General features: G+C 37.8%; 1 protein-coding gene across 12 annotated transcripts in view; it reads right to left on the bottom strand.

Moving 5' to 3' along the window:
- The window catches only part of SUCO (SUN domain containing ossification factor), a 62,320-nt gene that overhangs the window by 23,020 nt on the left and 19,465 nt on the right, over positions 1–19,835 (bottom strand). For 9 of the 12 annotated variants that reach the window (XM_067300697.1, XM_067300699.1, XM_067300702.1 and 6 more), the window contains exons 5-20: positions 19,180–19,320; positions 18,861–19,011; positions 17,701–17,821; positions 17,355–17,479; positions 16,853–16,920; positions 14,400–14,507; positions 13,223–13,328; positions 10,722–10,742; positions 10,429–10,484; positions 9,308–9,399; positions 8,652–8,717; positions 5,289–5,363; positions 4,685–4,781; positions 2,573–3,745; positions 1,740–1,827; positions 123–227 (exon numbers count right to left, since the gene is read on the bottom strand). In XM_067300697.1, the coding sequence (XP_067156798.1) occupies positions 123–227; positions 1,740–1,827; positions 2,573–3,745; positions 4,685–4,781; positions 5,289–5,363; positions 8,652–8,717; positions 9,308–9,399; positions 10,429–10,484; positions 10,722–10,742; positions 13,223–13,328; positions 14,400–14,507; positions 16,853–16,920; positions 17,355–17,479; positions 17,701–17,821; positions 18,861–19,011; positions 19,180–19,320 (2,593 nt within the window). The remainder of the gene's footprint in view (positions 1–122; positions 228–1,739; positions 1,828–2,572; positions 3,746–4,684; positions 4,782–5,288; positions 5,364–8,651; positions 8,718–9,307; positions 9,400–10,428; positions 10,485–10,721; positions 10,743–13,222; positions 13,329–14,399; positions 14,508–16,852; positions 16,921–17,354; positions 17,480–17,700; positions 17,822–18,860; positions 19,012–19,179; positions 19,321–19,835) is intronic. The other 3 variants (XM_067300700.1, XM_067300710.1, XM_067300708.1) reach the window with 2 other exon arrangements.

Raw genomic sequence — 19,835 nt, 5'->3', positions numbered from 1 at the left:
CTGACATCTTCCCAAATGTTAAGTTTCATTTTAAAACTCCTGGCCTCTTTGAATTAAGATATATTTATGCATTTGTTTCCTCTGCTTGTGCTTCTCATGCCATATTGCAAAGTTATAATTACCTCACGTTTTAATTCCGCCACAGTTGTTGACAGATTGGAAACTAGCTGCGTCATGTTGGTCAGCTGAGCTTGTAACAGCTGGATTGCGTCTGTTTGCCGCTGATCCTGTATTAAAACAGTCATAACCATGCTGTTTAGTTGTCAGGATTCCACTATCATCTACTCCTACATGTACCAAGTTAGCATGGTCTGACACAGTCAGATATGATGTAGCCACATGACCTATTTACAGTTCAATTAGATGCCCAAGCAGTATCTTAATTCAGCATAGTCTTCAACACAATTTTTATACAACAGCATTTGAAACTGTTTAATCAGCATTGTGCATAAAGATCAAACTACACTACTAAAAACCTTAACAGTTCTACTTCATTGAACAATCTTTTTGTAATATTATGCCAAGTGTCTTTCATTACAGTAACTTCTACTATCTTTTCTAGAGGCAGAATAAGTAGCCAACTCTATGCAACTATTATCAGGAAGTTTTGAGCACAGTCATGTTACAAAGTACTTGTGCAGATGGTCTGGCAGAGTTAAAATCTAAAGGCTGAAGCACAGCTTCTGCTCTGGGGTCAGGGGCCAACTGCTTATTGACAGGAGCCCAGACCAGCTAGGAATGAGCCTTCCACAGCAATAGTCTCCTAGAGAGGGCCAGTACAGTTACATCAACACTAGCAGATGGGAAACCATAACTCATGCAATGGGCAATGAATATTCTAGGACCTGGCCCCAGATCCATAACATCATATGAAAAATTGATAAGAATAAAGGGACTATCTGGGAGGTTAACTAAGAGGATCATCTCAGACTGACCACTATTTAGTGGCGTTCAAAATAAGCAGACAATAGAATGCATGTGATCTCAGGGAAGTTCCCATTTTCTTCACTTTGAGGAAATAAATGACATGCCTGGGACTGTACTTCAGAAACTTCCAGAGTGCCATGCACAATGGTTTCAGTGATTATTCAACACTGCAGCTATTTGGCAGGTGCTCTGAGAAGCAAGGTCCTGCTAGGAGAGCAGTGCCAGGGGAAACGGCACCACTCTCCTACAGCTCCCACCTCCTTAAGTTGTATTTTAAAAAATGAAACAAAAAACTTTGATTACATGAACTACACTTCAAATTGCAAATCTGGCATAAGCCATTACTGTACCGCTCTCCCTTGCTAGATATTAGGTCTCTTCAGTTATACCAGTCAGGTGCTCATCTAGTTGTACTTTAAATCAGAGTTGCAAAATGAATGAAGTTAAAAAATGGTTCTGAGTGCAGTAACAGTCACGAGAGAAGGGTTAGAAATGACTTAGAAAGTTTTTCCATTGACAAAGACACTTAGTTTTAGCCATTACCAGCTGATGGCTGAATTCTTCTCCAAATATAAACTCAGGAGACATAGCCGGATGTCTCTAAAACTGACTGGGAACAAGTTTCTCCATAACAAAATTTTGCAGACAAGCTGGGAAACATGGAATGGAGTTGCTTTAAAATGGCAGACATGCAGCTAATAAAAACTAATTGAAAAGGAATTTTTGCACATCCTTCTAATCTTTCTTAAAAGCAATCCATCTTAAAGTAATCCTTCCTGAGCAGCAAAACACTTTAGTCAAACAAGCCATACCTGCTCTTCTGCTATTCTTGAGGTGTTCTGAAGTTTTATTATAGTTTTATTGAAAGCCTTCTGCATTTCTTCCATTTGCTTTCGATACCTAAAACAAGAAGCATGTAAAGGTCAGAAATGCTAGATTCATCATAAAACTCCTCAGTGCTAGACTTGTCACCAGAAAATACTACTATGTAAGGAGAAAGCTTCTCTCTGCCCAAAGCAGCTTTATTTAAACTTCAAGTGGTATTCCTTTCAAGTTTCATACGCAAGGCAGGGACAAGTCCATGTCCAGTTTTTGTGTGTGTTCCCCTTACCCCCCCCTCCACCCCAAGGTCAAAGAAAGTCTATTTTTAAGAGCTGTGCTCTAATATACTGGAATTCACTATGGAGAGAATTCACTGCAAACTATTTGACTGTCAAGAAAGACAATTCAAAAGTTAATATAACTAAGAGCCTTTCCTTGGAACTAGTTCTGAAACTGGTACATTTCTCAGTTCTCCTGTGGTTAGTGAGCATAATGGGCAAACATTAATAAACATACATACACACACACCCCGAACCAAACACCCCACCACACACAAAACAAACCCACAGCAATGTTCCTCAACACAAAAATAAATTTGATGGTAGCTGGAAACACAGGAAGGAAACTTTTGTCACCTGCAGGCATCTTGGCCTCTGGCAGGTTCTCAGGAATACATACTTCTGTTTTCCATAAAGCTCTATGCTGTAACTAAAGTTACATTCAGCTTTAACTGTATCACTTTTCATATGCATACATTTCTTTGAGTAGTTGGCTATATCACATTTACATATGGTAGACTTTTCCTAGTCTTCCTCAGACTTACCGCTGACTAAGTTCTTCTAAATAACGGCTGCTGAGAGACATATTTACTTCCAGGGCTTTAATGCGATTATTAAGTCGCATAAAGACAGACTCCTTTTGATTAGACCCATGCACAAGATTTCCATTAGCATAACTTAGATCTGTTGAATTCTGCAGTTCAGCATAGAAGTCTGTAGCTGTTCTCTGTTGTCCCCCAGAAACTGGAATCGCCATGAAAGCATCTTCAGTTGCCTGATCATCCTCCTTTATATCAGCAGATACAGGAGACTCAACAGTAGACAAGACAGGCTTCTGCACTTCTGGAGTGCTTTCTTTTCCTTCCCCAGAATCACTGCCTAACATGTCCATTGTATATTCAGGCTGCAGAACAGTTTCTGTAGGCTTTGAAATCATTGGAATAGCAACAGTCTCTCTTGTGCTCATCTCCTTTACTTCACTGACAACATTGGTCTCAGAAACTAAAGGGTTTTTTTCTGCAATGATAGAGCTCACAGCTTTTTCTGTTTCTGCGCTAATCTCAGCTACATCCACCTGAGGAGTCACACTTGACGCTACCTGGCCTCCTGCTTCTTTTACAGGTTCCAATGATATTTCTGTTGTTGGCAATGGCTTAACTTCAGAAGTAACTTCTAAGAGGAGAGACTGAGAGACAGTTTGAGGATGGCTTGGTTCCAGTTCAATAGCATCTGTGGTCTCATTATTCATCTCCTCATAGACCACACTGCTAAAGTCACTTGCAACAGTAGATCCAGATGGTCTCTCAGTAACTTTGCTGTCCAATTCCTCAGGCAGAGGCTCATCTACTGAAGTACGTATAGACTCGGTCAAAACAGCCTGTGGCTGATGAACAGCAACAGAGTCATCTTGCTCTTGCTTACCTTCAGTTTTACTATGTTGCCGATGGAGGGCTATTATAACTGAACACCATTTATACAGATACTCTGAAAAGGTAGAAATACAACATATTGTTGCCACGTCATAGCAATATATTTGCGTCTCAAGTTCAAACCATGCTGATGCTTCTTCATCTTGATCATCACTGGGCAGCAAAGTCACTGTTGACTGGCTTGCATCTTCTTCATACTCTTGCACTAGCTGAACAATAGGACTTTCTTTGGTCAAATCGACAGTTAATTGCTCTTTATCTATTTGTGGAATATCTGTAGTAACAAGTCTATAGAGAAAGAATTAAAGACAGGATGTTACTTTGACAGTTTTACGTACCTGCTCTGGAAGTCTGCAAAGGGATATTTTAGACAATTAGCAAAGCTTATACCAGTGACCAAATGCCAGTTCACACATATCAGAAATTCTGTGTTATTTTTGCCAGTGTATTTCAATCCTGATTTGCCATCCAGTTACTCCAGCCATGGCTTCTGAAATATCAAGCCTCCTGAATCAGATATTCTTCCTTCCTCCACCCCCCAGAAAAAAAAAAGTTGCCAGTTAAATATCACTAAGCTCTTACACAAGAAGCATCTTATTCTTCCAGTTTAATCTTCAAATCCAAACACAAGAACTACAATTTTCCAACTGACTTTCCTCAATCTTTCAACAATCAGAACTAATAAACCATAAAAACACTAGATAGAGCACAAGTCAAATCTTGACACCTAATAACTACAGATTTGGCTCTAAACAGCCAAATCAATTCTTAAAAAATTGTAATCAACTGAAAAAAAGCAAAGGTTGTCCAGATACAACTCTCTTCCACCTAACTCTGTATCTTTGCATACATGTTTTCATCAAGTAAAACTTTGACAAAAATTCTGGTTTAGCTTGTATTTTTTTGCTATGTAATTTAAATGAAATTTCAGCAATACAGCTTATATTTCTAGTTAGTTTTCCTTGGAGGAGACAACCTGCAAGATCTGGAAGAACAGTAACTCAGTCTCCACCCCAATCTGAAATAGCAAGCAAGAGCAAAACACTCCTACTACAACTTCTAAACAAAATACAAGCAATTGAGAATGTTAGAGTTGCATTTTGCTATTTAAATGTTAAAACATACCATAATGAGAAGAACTATAAAAAACATTCTACTACCAAAAATTCCAGACTGGTATAGTTAGTCTCTGCTAGGATTACATTCAAAAACACACCAATCACTTACTCTGGTGAAGGAACAGGAGTTGGTTCAGGCAGTCTTGGTGCAGAGGTTGAAGTTGCAGGGTTGACAGTGACATTTTCAGACATACTTTTGTTCCCTGCTGTAGAATATAAAATGGAAAAATTTGGACATAAGAATTCTGGAAGCACTGACCAAACACTTAGCTAAAATTCAAGTTTCCTTTCACATTTGTGTTGTTCCCCCCTTGCCCTCACCCTTTTTTTTCTTTTTGTTAAGATGATTAACTCTACTACCAAAGTAACAACTGCAGGTCTCATTAAAGTTCGTTATCTGAATAGAAGTGCTAGGGATGGTTTATGTATAAGATGTTCTAGACACAGAGTAAAGACATCATCAGAATATAGCTGAAGAAATATATTTTTACACCCATTCCCTTCTCAGTGAATTCAACATCTTCACTTCATGTTTTGCAGGCAATAGGGTAAGAATCCTATGGCACTAATCGTCAAACATTTATGCCATAAAAGAGAGTGAAGGAAAAACATTTAAACTTATCCAACTCTTCACGGAAAATTAAAGCAAGCAAACAGAGTAACAAAAAGAAATAAGACTTTCTAGAAAGCTTTCCATTTAAAAAAAAAAATACCTTCAGCTTCAGAAGTCTCTTCAGTTTTGGCTCCAAGAATATTAGCAGCAATATGCACCATATTTAGAATAGCATCTGAAATAGAAAACAACAAATCAAAGAGGACATATTCAGAGATCTCAGAAATTAGCACCACCAGGCAAATCGCTATTATGCAACACTTCCTTTAAATGAATCAGGACATTAAAAAATCCAGTCATTCTATTACACTGAATGCATCTGTCTCTTTTAAAGGATTACAGATTTTCTGCTCATCAATAGCCTAGAAACCTGTATTTGAAAACCCCTAATCTTTACCAGTCACAATCTGTTGAAGTCTTTTTTAGTTGGCTTCCAGATATCTAAAATAAAGTCTACACATCCTGTTTCAAATGCAAATGTTGAAAGCAAAAACTCAATACATAATATCCCTCTTTGCAGCAGTACTAAAGCTACTGTACTAAAGCACTAAAGCTGGCTGTAGCAACTAACCAAAGTTTCCTCAGCAACTCCAAATAGCTGCATATGCACACTTCAGTGCCCATCTCTAAAACACTGCCTTAGACTGTACTGTAGATGCAGTTTGCCTACAATAGCTTTGGCAATCACTATACAAAGGCAATGCCTGCTCTTCCCATACAAAACTCCCTCACAGAAAAAGTTTGCAACAATTTCCACAGTGTATCAACACTAGGACAAGCCTGTATCATCCACCTAAACTTTCTAACACCAAGAAAAGAATTGGTGGGAAGTACTCATTAATCATTAGACTACAGAAACCAAGGAACAATTAAAAAATAGAAGAACATTTAGGCGCTGAACTGTCTAGGAATCAAAGTGAACAACCAAGGGAGGGTCCCAAGACAAACTTTCAGCTTGAACTTGAGGAACTCTGACAAAGATGCGTTGGATCATTTGTCATAATAGTACCCAAGAAACAAATGAGGAATTTGCTAAACGAGACTGAATTCTGCCCCGAACACAGGATGTGCGCAGCAGGAGAGACACACGGGTATAAAGATTCAATAAAATTAAGCTGAATTGGCTCATTGCCATTGTTTCATACCTCCTTAATCCTGAACCTTACTTTCTACTCCGATGTTGCTACATTACAATTCTTCAACTCTTAACACACTTAGAAAATCTAGACTTTACAATCAGTTCCATGAACGCAACCTAGATCAATCAAGGCAAATGCAAGAAAACCATAACGAATATCCACATATCTGGATTAGACTTTTTAAGGACCCATGAAGCAGAACAATTATTTTCCTTTAAAATTTTCAGAAGTAAAGGCAGAGACGACCTGCTATATATATGCGCGCATATATATATATATATATATATATATATATATATATATATATAAAAAAATAGATACAGTTCACTCTGGCCTGGATGATACTGAAAACAATCAAACATCAACATTGAGCTTATTCAGAAATAAGATGAGGAACAGGGAAAGAGCACCTTACTGTAAATATGCATAAATGACTCTACTTTGCCCATTCCTCTGTCACCTGTCAACACACACACTTACCATACATCAGGTGGATAAGTTCATAAAGTTACAGAAAGACAAGTTTTAGTAGTATTGACAAAATTCTTGGACTCTAGAAAGCTCAGTTAAGAAATTTAGTGCTGTCTTTCCTCCAGAATGCTTCCAAAACTACATTCCTCAATTGTGTTGTTTATGCAGGCTTTTATTCTTTGACTTACCATCCCTTTGAGCAGTAATAATAACCAGAGGATGTTAAACTTCAAGTATTAATTGGTTTGCTATCATTGATGGACAAGCAGGAAGAGAGGGGGGGGATTAGGAGTTGGTAAAGAAGCTTGCCAGTCTATAAGAATTGGCAGAGGGAAACACAGGTCACCATAACAGCAGACTACCAAATATTTCTTAGGGAACAAAAATGTCTGAGAGGTACACTATCCCTTCTTCAGAGATCTGTCTCCCTCACTGCATATCAGTCACTAAGGCAGAAGGCTCAAAATGGAAATCTTTGTCTCATTTGTTCAAGCACATATTAAAACACAAACTCAGCATTCAAAAAACCCATAGATTACTTTGCTAGAGAAGAAAGATCCACTAACAAGAAATGTCCAATAACAAGATCCACTAAGCAGAATTAAGTCATTACTGCAATGCTTCAGTGCTCAGCTGTGCTTCTAAAGCACTGATAATACCAGGTGTCAAGTCTTTTCATCCCATTTTCAGTAGTCTGTAGCAAACCTTATGCTCCAAAGAAAAGCCACTGCATTTTTCAGACAGTGAACAAGCTTGCCATATTGCATCTGTGGACAGAACATGTGAATACACTTGACAACAACTTGAAGATAGAAATTTTGAAAGCCACAGACAAAAGCTGATGCAGTGCTTTCTCTCATCTGCGGAAGGCTAACATTTAGAAACAAACTGCCTTTTGCCACTGCCTACCGCACCTTCAAAAACTGTATTAAGTTGTGCAATATCCCTAGCCATAATCTTTTTGTGCTTAAGTGACAACCATGCACTAGGAACCAGTAGCAAAAAACCCTGCAGCTTTGATAAATTATGGGATGAAAGGAAAGCCTGAGCACTTAACTCGTAATCTTTAGTCTGAACTAAATCATAATTTCTCAGTGCAAACGTACAGCGAGTTTCACTAACTGGGACAGAAGGAAGAGTGGTAACAGGGAGGAATTCTTTAGAATAAGTTGTGTGGCAGATACTATTCTAAATAATTCAGAAGTTAATACCATTAAAACTAAATATTCTCCTCAAGCATCCTTAGGCAAATAAAATCCACACCTGGCGGTTTTCCAATGGGAAAAGTGACAAGAGACAGTCTGAAGAACCATTAGCTCTCAAAAATAATATAGCTCTTAGGATGAATAGGGAAGCTACAATATTTACAAAAAGCCTTCTCAGAAGCAAAGTGCTTCTTCATCCCTTCCCTTTAAGCTGTAGGAAGTAAATCTTTATATTACCTCCCAGAAATAAGGTAGCTTAATTAAGAAGAAACACATGGATTTCCAAGTTCTGAATAATTAGGGTTCTGCTGCACTACATTACTACTGGTTACTTACAGCCCTATGTAAAAATGAGTCATCTTAAGTGCTTGGGATTCTATAGTATTAAGTACAAAAATCAAAGTTTCCAAAAATAAAGCGAGTTCCTTAGACCTGGAAAGTTCTACTTTTAGAAGAGTTATTTTAAGAATGATACTCTAACTTCAAGTTGTTAGTATTTATTCCTATGCAATTAAATAGAAATCACAATAAACTATTTCAGCAGAAAAACTGAAAGTTATAACTGCTACATGACAAGATGACATTCCACTTTCAAGTGGCTCATTTTATTTTAGCACAGCATCAAGATTCCTAATAAATCATACTCACTTGTAGCAGAACCAAGGAGATTTTTTGAAGATTTTTCTTCCCCTGTATTGTAATCCAATAGATAATCTGTTTAAAGAAAAACACTTATGACTATCAAAATTATATGCATCATGAACAATGAAAATAGATCCCAATTTAACATGTTATTCAGCTATGTCAGTTTGACAGTGTAAAAATAAGACTACAGAAATAGAGTTAAAGGTCAGAGAAGACAAGCTGAACTATCAAGCTCTAGACAATGAGAAATCAGAAGAGATTCAGGTTCAAGTTTCTGTTTCCCCCAGATTCAAGACACAGATGCAGTAAACTGCTCACAACACTTAATACAGGATTTTTCTCCCCTCCACTACAAAAGGCATGAGCTACTTGGATTATTTTAGCTAACCTTTGTTACCATAAGTACATGAAGATTTTTTTGCCTAGCCAGCCAACTGAAATTGAGACTTAATACTAGCATTTTAAAGTAACCCTCCAAATAGTTATAACACAGATAACATTATTTTAAAACTTAAAAGAATGCATGGATAAGCCCTGAAATACTGTCAACAAGGCTAAAAGTAAACTCAGCATTCAAACCATTTAGCACATGCAGGAAAGAACCAGTCAGACTTGCATAAAGCATGTCTGAATGGTTAAAAACCAAATTATTTGCTTACCATAATCTTCATCAAAGAGTTCTTGCCGTTCTGATTGATATTGAGAATCAGCTATTTCTTCATACTCTTCCACCATGCTAGTACCAAATACCCTACGAACAAAGTTTTTAAAATCAAAAACTGAACACTAGTCTATCAGCCATTTAATTACTTGACATAACTAACAGATGAGCAACAGAAAATTAGATGGATAATATTTGCCTTCTGTTAACCTAGACCAAGCAGCTCATATTTTATGTACATATGCTAATGGATCCTTTTCTCAAACTTCTATCCAGTCTGTTGCACATTGTCAAGTGCTGCTCCAAAATCAGACCCTGTTTTTAATTCTAATACTTCCAAATAGACATTCTCCCTTTTTAACCTGAGCTCATGTCTGGATCTCCATTTCTCAAGCTCCCTGTGAGCTCTTACAGTTTCTCCACAGCTTCACTTTAGACAAAAAGTTTAAGAAAATCCTCCTGACTACCTGACCATGCATACTGTTTTCTCATTGACCTGCTCTGTTGGAATCGAATCATTTAAACCAAGCAGTCTGGCCAGCTGAAAATATGGTTTGACTTACAATGCTAGACTACCTGTGTTCAAATCCTGCCAGAGCTTTGATAGCAGAATTTAAATTGGATTTTAGGAACAGTAGAGGGGCCAATCATTCTGTGAATGTTGTTGTTCCAATTTAGACACTCCAAATATTACTGACAATATGTACCTGGGGTGTCATGCAACACAGTGGTTTGCCAAGAGCACTCACAACGCCAGCTCTATTTAGTGCATCACATGTTCCTTCTTTTACTTGGTCAGCCTTGAGATGTTAGCTAATTCTCCTGTGAGGCTGTCTGTGTTCCTGCAACTCCACTCCCGCTCCTCCCACTCTTCCCCTCCTCCCTCCCCAACAAATACAAACTATTCCTTAAATATTGGAAAAATCAAATCAAGACTCAAAGCTTTTTTAAACACGTGAAGCATGTTGTGCAACAGGTAATTTATGCAACTACTTCAGTTCATAGTATTTCCAACTAACAGATACCAAAAATTAGAATTTATTTCCCAGTAATTATTAGAATACACTAATCCTCACTGCAAGGAGGTAGAAATACAAAGGAAAACACTTAAGTTATTACCTTATAAGACTTAAAGGACAAAAATGTTCCGATCCAAAATGTGATATCAACTCCACCTAAAGAATAAAAGGTACTTAAAATAAAAGATCAAAGACCCACAGACTTAAGAGTCCATTTAACATGTGCATCCCATCTTAAATTCGCAAGTTATGTTTGCTTAAGGGATTTATAGAATGCCCAAACAAAAGAGATCCCTGAAAGCTTTATTCTTGCCATGCATTAACGTGCTGAGCCGCAGCAGAGAACACCCCAAGCCCTAAGCATTCAGCATTCCAAGAGAAGAGGTTTCTAACCTTTATGTACTTGATGAACATCTGAAGCGAGAGAAAGGAAAAGAAAAAAAAAAAGATGTCAGTACAAAGGCTGAACACATGCCACAGGCAACTACAGAGTTTCGTTGTTTTTAACTCAGTACTATAAATGCCTAAGATGACAAGTTATGGAGGATAAAGTTGCAATACTACTTCATCTGTCTTAGGTAACCGAGATTTCATTTAGTCTTCATACCTTGCAGATAGGAGGTAACATGCAACATAAATGTCTTATTAATGAACTCTGTCAAGTTATTCAATCTTTCTAGGCAGCCTGATGCCAGACAGAGTATTGAAGCATGTTAAATTCACCAAGTGTAGTTCCCTCCTCACCCCCCCAAAAGATCAATGGCTAAAGTGACTCAGGAGGAAAAAAACCCCAAAACTTCATAGCATGCATTCTGCATACCACTACTGCTTCAAGTTCAATTAAACATGCTCCAGGTTACAGAAACACTTCTGGAAGAAGTTGTACAGAGCATCTTACAATACATTTGGAAGTTCCATTCACCAGTATATTTCTAGTGAGAACTTGTCTACTCGTTTATTTAATCTAAATTAAATATGCAAGTGTAAAATGCATTTATTAAACTACGTGGACACTCACAGTGAAGGACTGTACTAATCTGCAAGTGAGATTAAGATAATTTCCATAAAGTACCCATACAAAAAAATGTATGTTTTCAATACAAATTTAATTAAGCCACTTCAAACTCAGACTTTTGGGGAAATTATTTTGGACTGTTCTTCTATAGACTAGGCACAAGCAGAGCTTGCTTACTTTTCATGCTATAAAGCCAAAGCGCTATGATAACAATCCTTCGAAGATTTTACCATGCTGTAAAGGCAGAACATCACGTCCTTGAAGGAATTAAGTGCTGAAGTATCTAGCATACTTCTGAAACTTCAGTGACAGTCAAGATTCTAGCTACCTTGAAGCATTAATTCAGCCAGAAAGCAGAATTGAAAGTAAATACATAAAATATTTATCTTTGACTTGCAGACTCATGCAGTATTTCTGGGTATAGAAGTTAAACAGATAATTATTATTCACAGCCATCTCTTGAAGAAAGTGCAAACCTTAATTTAGTAGTAGAAACCAAATTTTTACAAGCACCACAGCTGCAAGATAACATATCACTGAAGAGGGCTTAAAAAGTCTGCATTTTATTTGAATTTAAAGCTCTAGTATTTTCCAATATTCTCACAAAAGCTTTTAACCCGTCCAAGTACCACATTATTTATGGAGTTTTATTCTCTTTGACTCTTTTGAGTAAAGCTAGTTTGCTGCAAGCTATTTCAAAGGGGAAGAGATCACAGCAGGTAGAAGACAGCAATTCTTCCAGTCAGGCAAACCTAACTTCAGTGGCTGCCACACTGAAGCACAGTTGCTTTCTATTTCAGTTCTAACTGCCCCAGAAATACAGAAAGCAACTAAATCAAAATACTTTACTGGATATTGATCTCAAATTTGAGATTGAGTTGTATGCTGCTCTGATGCTTGTTTAAACAAATAACTGACTACATCAGAAAAGGTGTTATGGCTCTCCCCATATAATAAAGATGTTGCTTTCGGAAGTAGAGCAGTATGTGGAAGGCAATTTTACCTCCAATTTTGTGTACAAAGTCAGGTGCACTTTCCCCCCCCCCTTAAATTAACATACACATTGAAATTCATGCTTTTTCCCAAAATCTGTCTTGAAAGAATGGAAAGAGAAAACCTCTGAAGTTATAGTTTGAGATGTTTAGCTCCAGTAGCAGTAAGCCTAAATAATTTTCATGAGTAGCAGTTCTGTTTGAAGAACTGCACTTTGAGTCTATTGATGAGAACTAGAATTCAAATGCTTACCCTTTCAGATATACTTAAAACTATACAGCAGAATACAGCACAGAAGTACCAAGAAACATGCATACTGTAATCTGTGCTCCAGGGAGTAACAGTTCAAATAGATTACTAGTGATTTGAACAGTCATGCACTGTGCATTTAAATAAATCTGAACAGGCACATTCATGAAACTTATGCATCAAAATAAATAGAGTCATCAGATTTTATTTCTACTTGTATAAAAATTCATTCACACACATGTATGTATATAGGCAGGTATAGCCAAGAGACAAAATAGGTTAATAGTTTTAACCAACTGTCCCTGAATATATGATTAATTCAAATGCAGCTTATTGTATTTGACATTGTCATTGTCTAGATTTTTCTTAATTCAGATAGTAACTAAGTACTTGGACACAGGGTAAACACACGCTTTCCAACATCCTGTCAGTTACCGTTAGAGGAAGTTAATAAATTTGACTGTGGGAGAGCAGTTTAGTACATGGTCAATCACATTAAAGCCATCAAAAAAACCAGTGCAACTAATGGTAAAGCATGCTCTGATACACAATTCTCTGGATGCTTTGTTATATAGGTACTGCCCAGCAAACACCTCCTTTCCCAAGAAGCATGGATGCTTTTGCTGTGGAAGATTACCTTAACATATTTTGCATACATCTGTTCATCTAGAGGAAAGCTTTGGACATTTCTCTCATCTCTGGCATGGAAAGTACCTAGTTTAATCCATTTGTTTGTTGGATACCTGGAAACACACAACAGAGTCAGCTAACAAAATTCAAGACTCGGACCCCACTGCTTACGGACATCTGCTGAAGCTTTCCAAAACACTTCTCTGAAGAATTACTTCAACCATATTTCTAGTGGCATGATAGTTGCAATGTCTTTTTTAACAGTAAAAAAGCAGCGCCTGATAAGGCTAGCCCCAATGCAGACAAAGCTTCAACAGCACCCCTGCACATACGTAGTTCAGTTTGAAGTCTTTGAAACTCTACATTTTATTTGGTTACTGAAATTTGGCCAGCTCGCCAACTGTAAATTTTTTGAAACTGAAAAAAAGACGCCTCAGACAAACACTTCAGAATATGAAACTGTCAATACTTTAAGCAAGGACAACAGAGAGAGAGAGAGAGCGCGCGCGCTAGAATTAGTCAGTGGACCAAGTGTGGAAGTCTGAATCCACGAGCTTTGAGTACTGAAGAAAGAGTGAGTTTTTTGATGCACTGTGTGAATGTCTCCTCTTTCACATGCCAGAATTATCTTCTCATTCCAGAATGTATTGGGCATAGACACTGCCTAAAACAAAGCCTTCAACCGGTGATCCAGCTGACCAGAAGTATTTTCCTGGTGTGCTTATTTTGACAGAGTCTAACGTTAAAAACTGCTTAAGCCATGTGAAAATGGCAAATGAGCAGGAGACAGACCACAACCCCAGTGGCATTCTATTAACGAGTGTCCATTTTATAGTCTGGCACCTACCAGCTAGCTAGTGTTTCATTTCTATATCTTTCCTGCTACTTTTCAACACATTTTTCCTTTTCATTTTTAAAGTGACAAAGAAGAAAAAATACATTAAGTATGAAAAGAACTCAAACCATGTACTCCAGGACTTCAGCATTGCCTTTTCTGGGAAAGAAATTGCTAGCAGCTGATAATGTACAAAGAAAATCCATGTCATTTAACAATGCACTACATTTTGCAAAGCTACAAGCGTACACAGCTCGTGTTTTGTGAAGTCATCCATTTAATAATTGTTCCCATTTAATTTTCATTCAGAAGGTCAGGATAATAACAAATATAAGTTATGACAACATACCTGTCACTGATGGACACCAGAAAGTCTTTAGGAGTGGAGGAGAACAATTCATGATTTGCAATGTCAAGCTGCTTTACTTGGATTGGTTCACAGAGCTCAATAACAAACCTTGAAGATGAAAAGAAAACATAAAAAAAGTACTTCACCATATACAGTTACATTCCTCAGTGCTTTACTTTGTTTTACTACATCCTTTACTAGGTATAAAAGCATACTACAAAAACCCTGCACAATAAGGAGGCATCACTTGTTTTTCCCTTCAAAATCATTAGCAATATTACCAGTGTATCTAGCTTAATAACTCCAGATAGCACCTACAGATACAAGAGCTTCATCCATCCTACCCTCAAATGTGACATGTCACAGAATTGAAAACTAAGAGTAGCAAGCACATAATTTAAACCACACCTGAAAGACCAGTTAGCATATGGTAAATTCCAGTCACATGCCCTACAGCTATCTGACAGTTGGGGGAGAAACTAAAATCTTTACTTCAACACTCAGTGCTTTTTCTTCTGCAAGATTATAATAAATAATACCATTCAAGTGGTACAGTTAAAATGCAATTACGATGCAATGTGATGCTGACAATGCCTGCTGGTAGATATACCCCCTGCTAACAGGGAGCAGACTGGCTACACAATGCATTTAAAGAGGGGTGGACTTCTTGCTACACATTAACAAACAATATTAGATATCATACAGGCAATGATCTAGTCTAGTGAGCCCCGTATCTCACAGCAAGATCAACTACTTGCATCATTCCTGATATAAATTTATCTAACCTGTTCCTAAATGCCGCAACACCTTTTCCCCTGCAACACACAACACTGTTCATTACTGTTACCACTAAGGGGTGGCTGTGGGGGGGAGAACTAGCTTCTGCCTCCATAACAACTCAAGATACTGACATTGAAGTCACTAGGACAAACAGTACACTCTTAAAAACTGAGAGACAACTCTGCCTAACTCTGGATTAACTAGCTAGTCTAGAAGCTCTGTCTATTACAGCCTTTTGGGCAGCAGCCAAGTTACTCCAATTCAATCATTTATCAATTCAGCCAAGTACATGCTGTCAGTTACTGCTTAACAATATGCCATAAATTCAAGGAAGTAAGCACAATTCAATGAAGTAAATGCACATGGGATAGGCTGCAAACTAAATGCAACAGCTCAAATGAGCAAGGTGGGCAGTATGTCTGTCCACGTCCCATTTCAGAATTTTGACTGCTGGATTTACTTACCAGCTGCACAAATGTACAAATACAAATCCAGATATGGCCACTAAAGAGGCAGGTTTGGCTTTTGTGTTAGAGGAAAGTCAGCAAGTTGTGGGAAAAGAAATAGAAATGACAGACTTGCTCTAGCATTTATTTATGAGAAGGACATCTTGTTGCCTTTCCAGCCCTACATACAGTTGCTATGTTCCTTTTTATGTACCTGCTCAGCAATAACAAAGACCCTGAAGATTTGACAGAGTTCCTCCCGTGGTCCACATAGCCTAGAACGTACATTATATAAAACAAACAACCAGAAAGTTTAAACTCTATAACGTGAGTCAACTAACCAAACTACCCAAGGTGAAAATATTCAGACACTTAGTTAGATGAGAAGCTGGCTTGTGCAGGTTACCATTACTTAAAAAAAAATTCTTCTGAAATAGAAGTCTGCCTTTGTTTTTTGACAGAATAAAGTCTCAGCTATTTCAAAACCAAGAATCAGAGAAAAGAAAACTTCAGTTAGTACCATTAGCTTGCAACTAGGAACCCCTAAATCAGATCTATACTGGCCACGCAGATTCCAAGGTAAGTTTCCTCTACTTTACTTCAAGGTTTTATATCAAATACAAGACAGTTATGATACAATTTTATCATAGTGGTCAGATTAATCGGAAGTGATAGAACAGAGGAGTGACAAAAAGCAGCTACGGCAGTCTGTCTCCAGGCTAGCAGCACACTAATGTGGTCAGCCTGAGATCCAGAACCGCTCCACGGAAATTCACTATGCTTCAAAGCCTGAAGTCTAATACATCCCTGTAATTCAGGTTTGAAGACCATAGACAACTTTCAATTTTGATGTGATCTAGGACAGCTGAAGAGAATTTATTCTACTGAATCCAGGAAGTGCTCTAACATCCCCATGCTGCTTGGACACATAAGGCTATTCCTCATTTCACATACTTCAGTCAGAATTAAATGAGAGAGTTTAACTATATAAAAACATGTAAAAATACAAATGCTTAAGTGAATAAAGTTATCCCCTTAATCTTATATCTCAATATCATTGAAACAATTCTATGGGCGAGACATTAAAGTGTCTTCTGGTAAATTCATACGTACACATTTCAGGCAGACACACACCAAGGTCAAGTCAGTCCCACAGGATATATAGACTCTCGTCAGGATGGAAAACTAGATTAACTCCCGCCACGCAAGCAAACTGCTGTAACCTACCAGATTTTAGTACTGCATGGATTTAGCATATAAAGGTCCATGTTTTCCATCAAAATAGCTGAAGTGCTCTGAACAAACAAGAACAGGATGAATATTTTAAATTGTATGGCAGATAATGCAGTATCAAAGGTTTTTCTCCCGTCCCTCTAAAAATAAGTTTGATATTAATCATAAAATTTGGTATTAGTCTATGTAAGACTAAATGAGAATATACAGGAGACAGTATATCATATACCACTTTCAGACAATCAGAGTTTATTTGCTATGGCTAGCCATTTAATACAACTTTGCTCATTTTCTGCACTGAATAGATTCCACTTCCCCTTCCAAATATATATATATTTAAATATATATACAATTATTTATAAATCCAAAATCATAATAAAGCCAAATATAAAAATAAAGGATTAGTTCGGAAGCCAGTGTTCTAAGTAAGCATACTTTGTACTGTTTCTTGTGCAAGAGTATACTAAAATAGTGCACACTAATAGTGAACACTTACCTTTGCCTCTGGATTAGCTGCCAGAATTTTGGCACCGCATTCTACAGAGGCATAGTTATTTCTATTTTTCTGGACCTTTTTTGTGGAATGCTGTCCACCGTTAGCAGAAGGGTGCATTGACTGACCTATGAAACAAGAAAATCTTGTTATAATAAACACACCATACTACAATCTTCCACAGAACTGCTACTCAGTGCTTTTGTATAATAAATGCTATCAAACACGTAGTTTCAGTAGAGAAATTAACTACTGGGCTTCATTCTGAATTCAGATAATTTTACTATTTAAATTCTAGACAAAGTTAGTAGGCAAGTGGTTCAGATTTAGACCAAAGGAATGAACTTACTCTTTTCTTTCTCTACTTCCATAACCTTCTTTTTCCATTCATCAAATGTTGGAATGTCTCCTGGGTCCTTTGGGGTTATCACAGATGTAGGGTCTATTTCTCCTGGTTTTTTATAGTCTTTCTGCAAAAGAAAAAACCACCACTTGGGAATGTTTCTCAATACCAACACTGAAAACAAAGATGAACTTCAATGCTCTTAAAAAATATGCATGCTCAAATTCTACCTAAGTCAACAGGACATCCATCATTAAACCCACGTTGAAAACAGCGCCAGGCTAAGTTAGTTCACAAGTGAGAGACACGTGCTGATTTACTCCAAGAATTATAGACACTTTCATTGAGGTACACGTAACTTTTGTAACTAAATTAATACATTTCAAGTACAAAGTATTCTGTTTTATAAATCATCTGCTTTTTCTTCAAGTGTTTTGCTTTTCCTTCTCAAAAGGAGAAGTTTTCCTATTGCAGAAATCTTAATATAAATGTTGGTCATGACAGAATTCTATAGGTCCTCCAGAATTCCTGGACACCCCATAAAAGCTTAACAGCAGAATGAGATATTCTCCAATAATGTTTTATTCACTTTTTACTGATCAAACAGCTCGTGTTTTGGACTTGCCAAATAAAACAGCAGCCTTTTTAAGTTAATCATAGGCTATGCCATTTCAAGCCTCAACTTTTGCTTTGTACACACACATTTCCAGGTCCTCGCACGTCACCAGAACAGTGAAAGGTGCAATCAGCTTTTGCTACACATTTCCAGTGTAGTGGATTTCTTATTTTCTTGTCAAAATTTTGCAGGTAATGTCCAGAATAACTGCCTTGTAGGCTGACATTTTTCTCTGTGCTTAGAACAAGAGTTATTTCATATATTCTATAACTGAAAATCCTCAAAAAGGAGCCAAAAAACCCATGTAGTTAAGCAAGTGTGGTACATGACAGATCAATGGATCAACCCTGCTGCCCTTCCAGTTTGATTAAACCCTTCTTCAGATGACAGCACCAGAACTGCACACAGTGGTCATGGTGTGAGAACTCTGAATTTATACAGTGGCAACAGAAAGGCAATGGAGATCACTGTCATTTTTAACACTGGTGATCACCTAACAGGTCCTTATGCTCCTATGTGCGCTCAGTGGACAATAGCAGTGACTACCTACCTCCCTTTTCAAGTTCTCTGAAGCATTCAAAGCAGATTTTTGTTCATCTGCCCCCTTTTCAGCTGCTGAGACTTTTGATTCAAACTCAGATTTTGTCTTCTTTCCCTTGCCATGTGAAGATGATATGTTCTCTATATGTTGACCTGCAAGGCTGAAAATTTACAAGTATTAGGGTCCACAAAATCATCACATTTCAGTCATACGTAATGTTAAACACACAAATGAAGATAAGCAAGCACATGCTTTTATTGCAAGGCGAGGACAGAAAAGAACAGTTACCTTTAAATTATTCAGTCTTACAACCTACTTCAATACTCACCTCTCTGCTGGACTGACAAAAGAGGAAGGCTCACTCTGAGGGTCAGCCTCAAGTGTCCCACCAATATCACAGTCAGGTTCTGACTGCTCAGCTTCACTAGAGCTGACTACAGGGATATCAGCACGGGAATTTTCTATTGCACTGAAGGGAAAGAAACAATATGCCTTTTACCCTTCTGATAATACAAGTAACCCTGCTAATCAGCTACATAAATTAAAGATATTTGAAAGTCAAAAAAAATTAGCAGTCCCACAGAAATAATTAAGACAATGGAATATAAAAACACAAAAATACAAAACTAGGAGGAGTGGCTGATGCACCAGATGGTTGTGCTGCCATTCAAAGGGACCTTGACAAGCTGGAGAAACCGGTAGAGAGGAACCCCATGAAATTCAATAAAGGGAAGTGCAAAGTCCTGCACCCAGGGAGGAATAACTCCGTGCACTGGTACAGGCTGGGGGCCAATCAGCTGGAGAGCAGCTTTGCAGAGAAGGACATGGGGGTTCTGGTGAATGACAAGTTGACCATGAGCCACCAATGTGCCCTTGTGGCAAAGGCAACCAGTGGTATCCAGAGCCGCATTAGGAAGAACATTGCCAGCTGGTCGAGGGCAGTGATCCTTCCTCTCAGCACTGGTGAGGCCACGCCTGGAGTGC

The sequence above is a fragment of the Apteryx mantelli genome, chromosome 8 (genome assembly GCF_036417845.1).
Source record: "Apteryx mantelli isolate bAptMan1 chromosome 8, bAptMan1.hap1, whole genome shotgun sequence".
NCBI lineage: Eukaryota > Metazoa > Chordata > Aves > Apterygiformes > Apterygidae > Apteryx > Apteryx mantelli.
The sequence above is the reverse complement of the archived record's forward strand: the minus strand, read 5'-3'. Positions and strand labels throughout refer to the sequence as shown.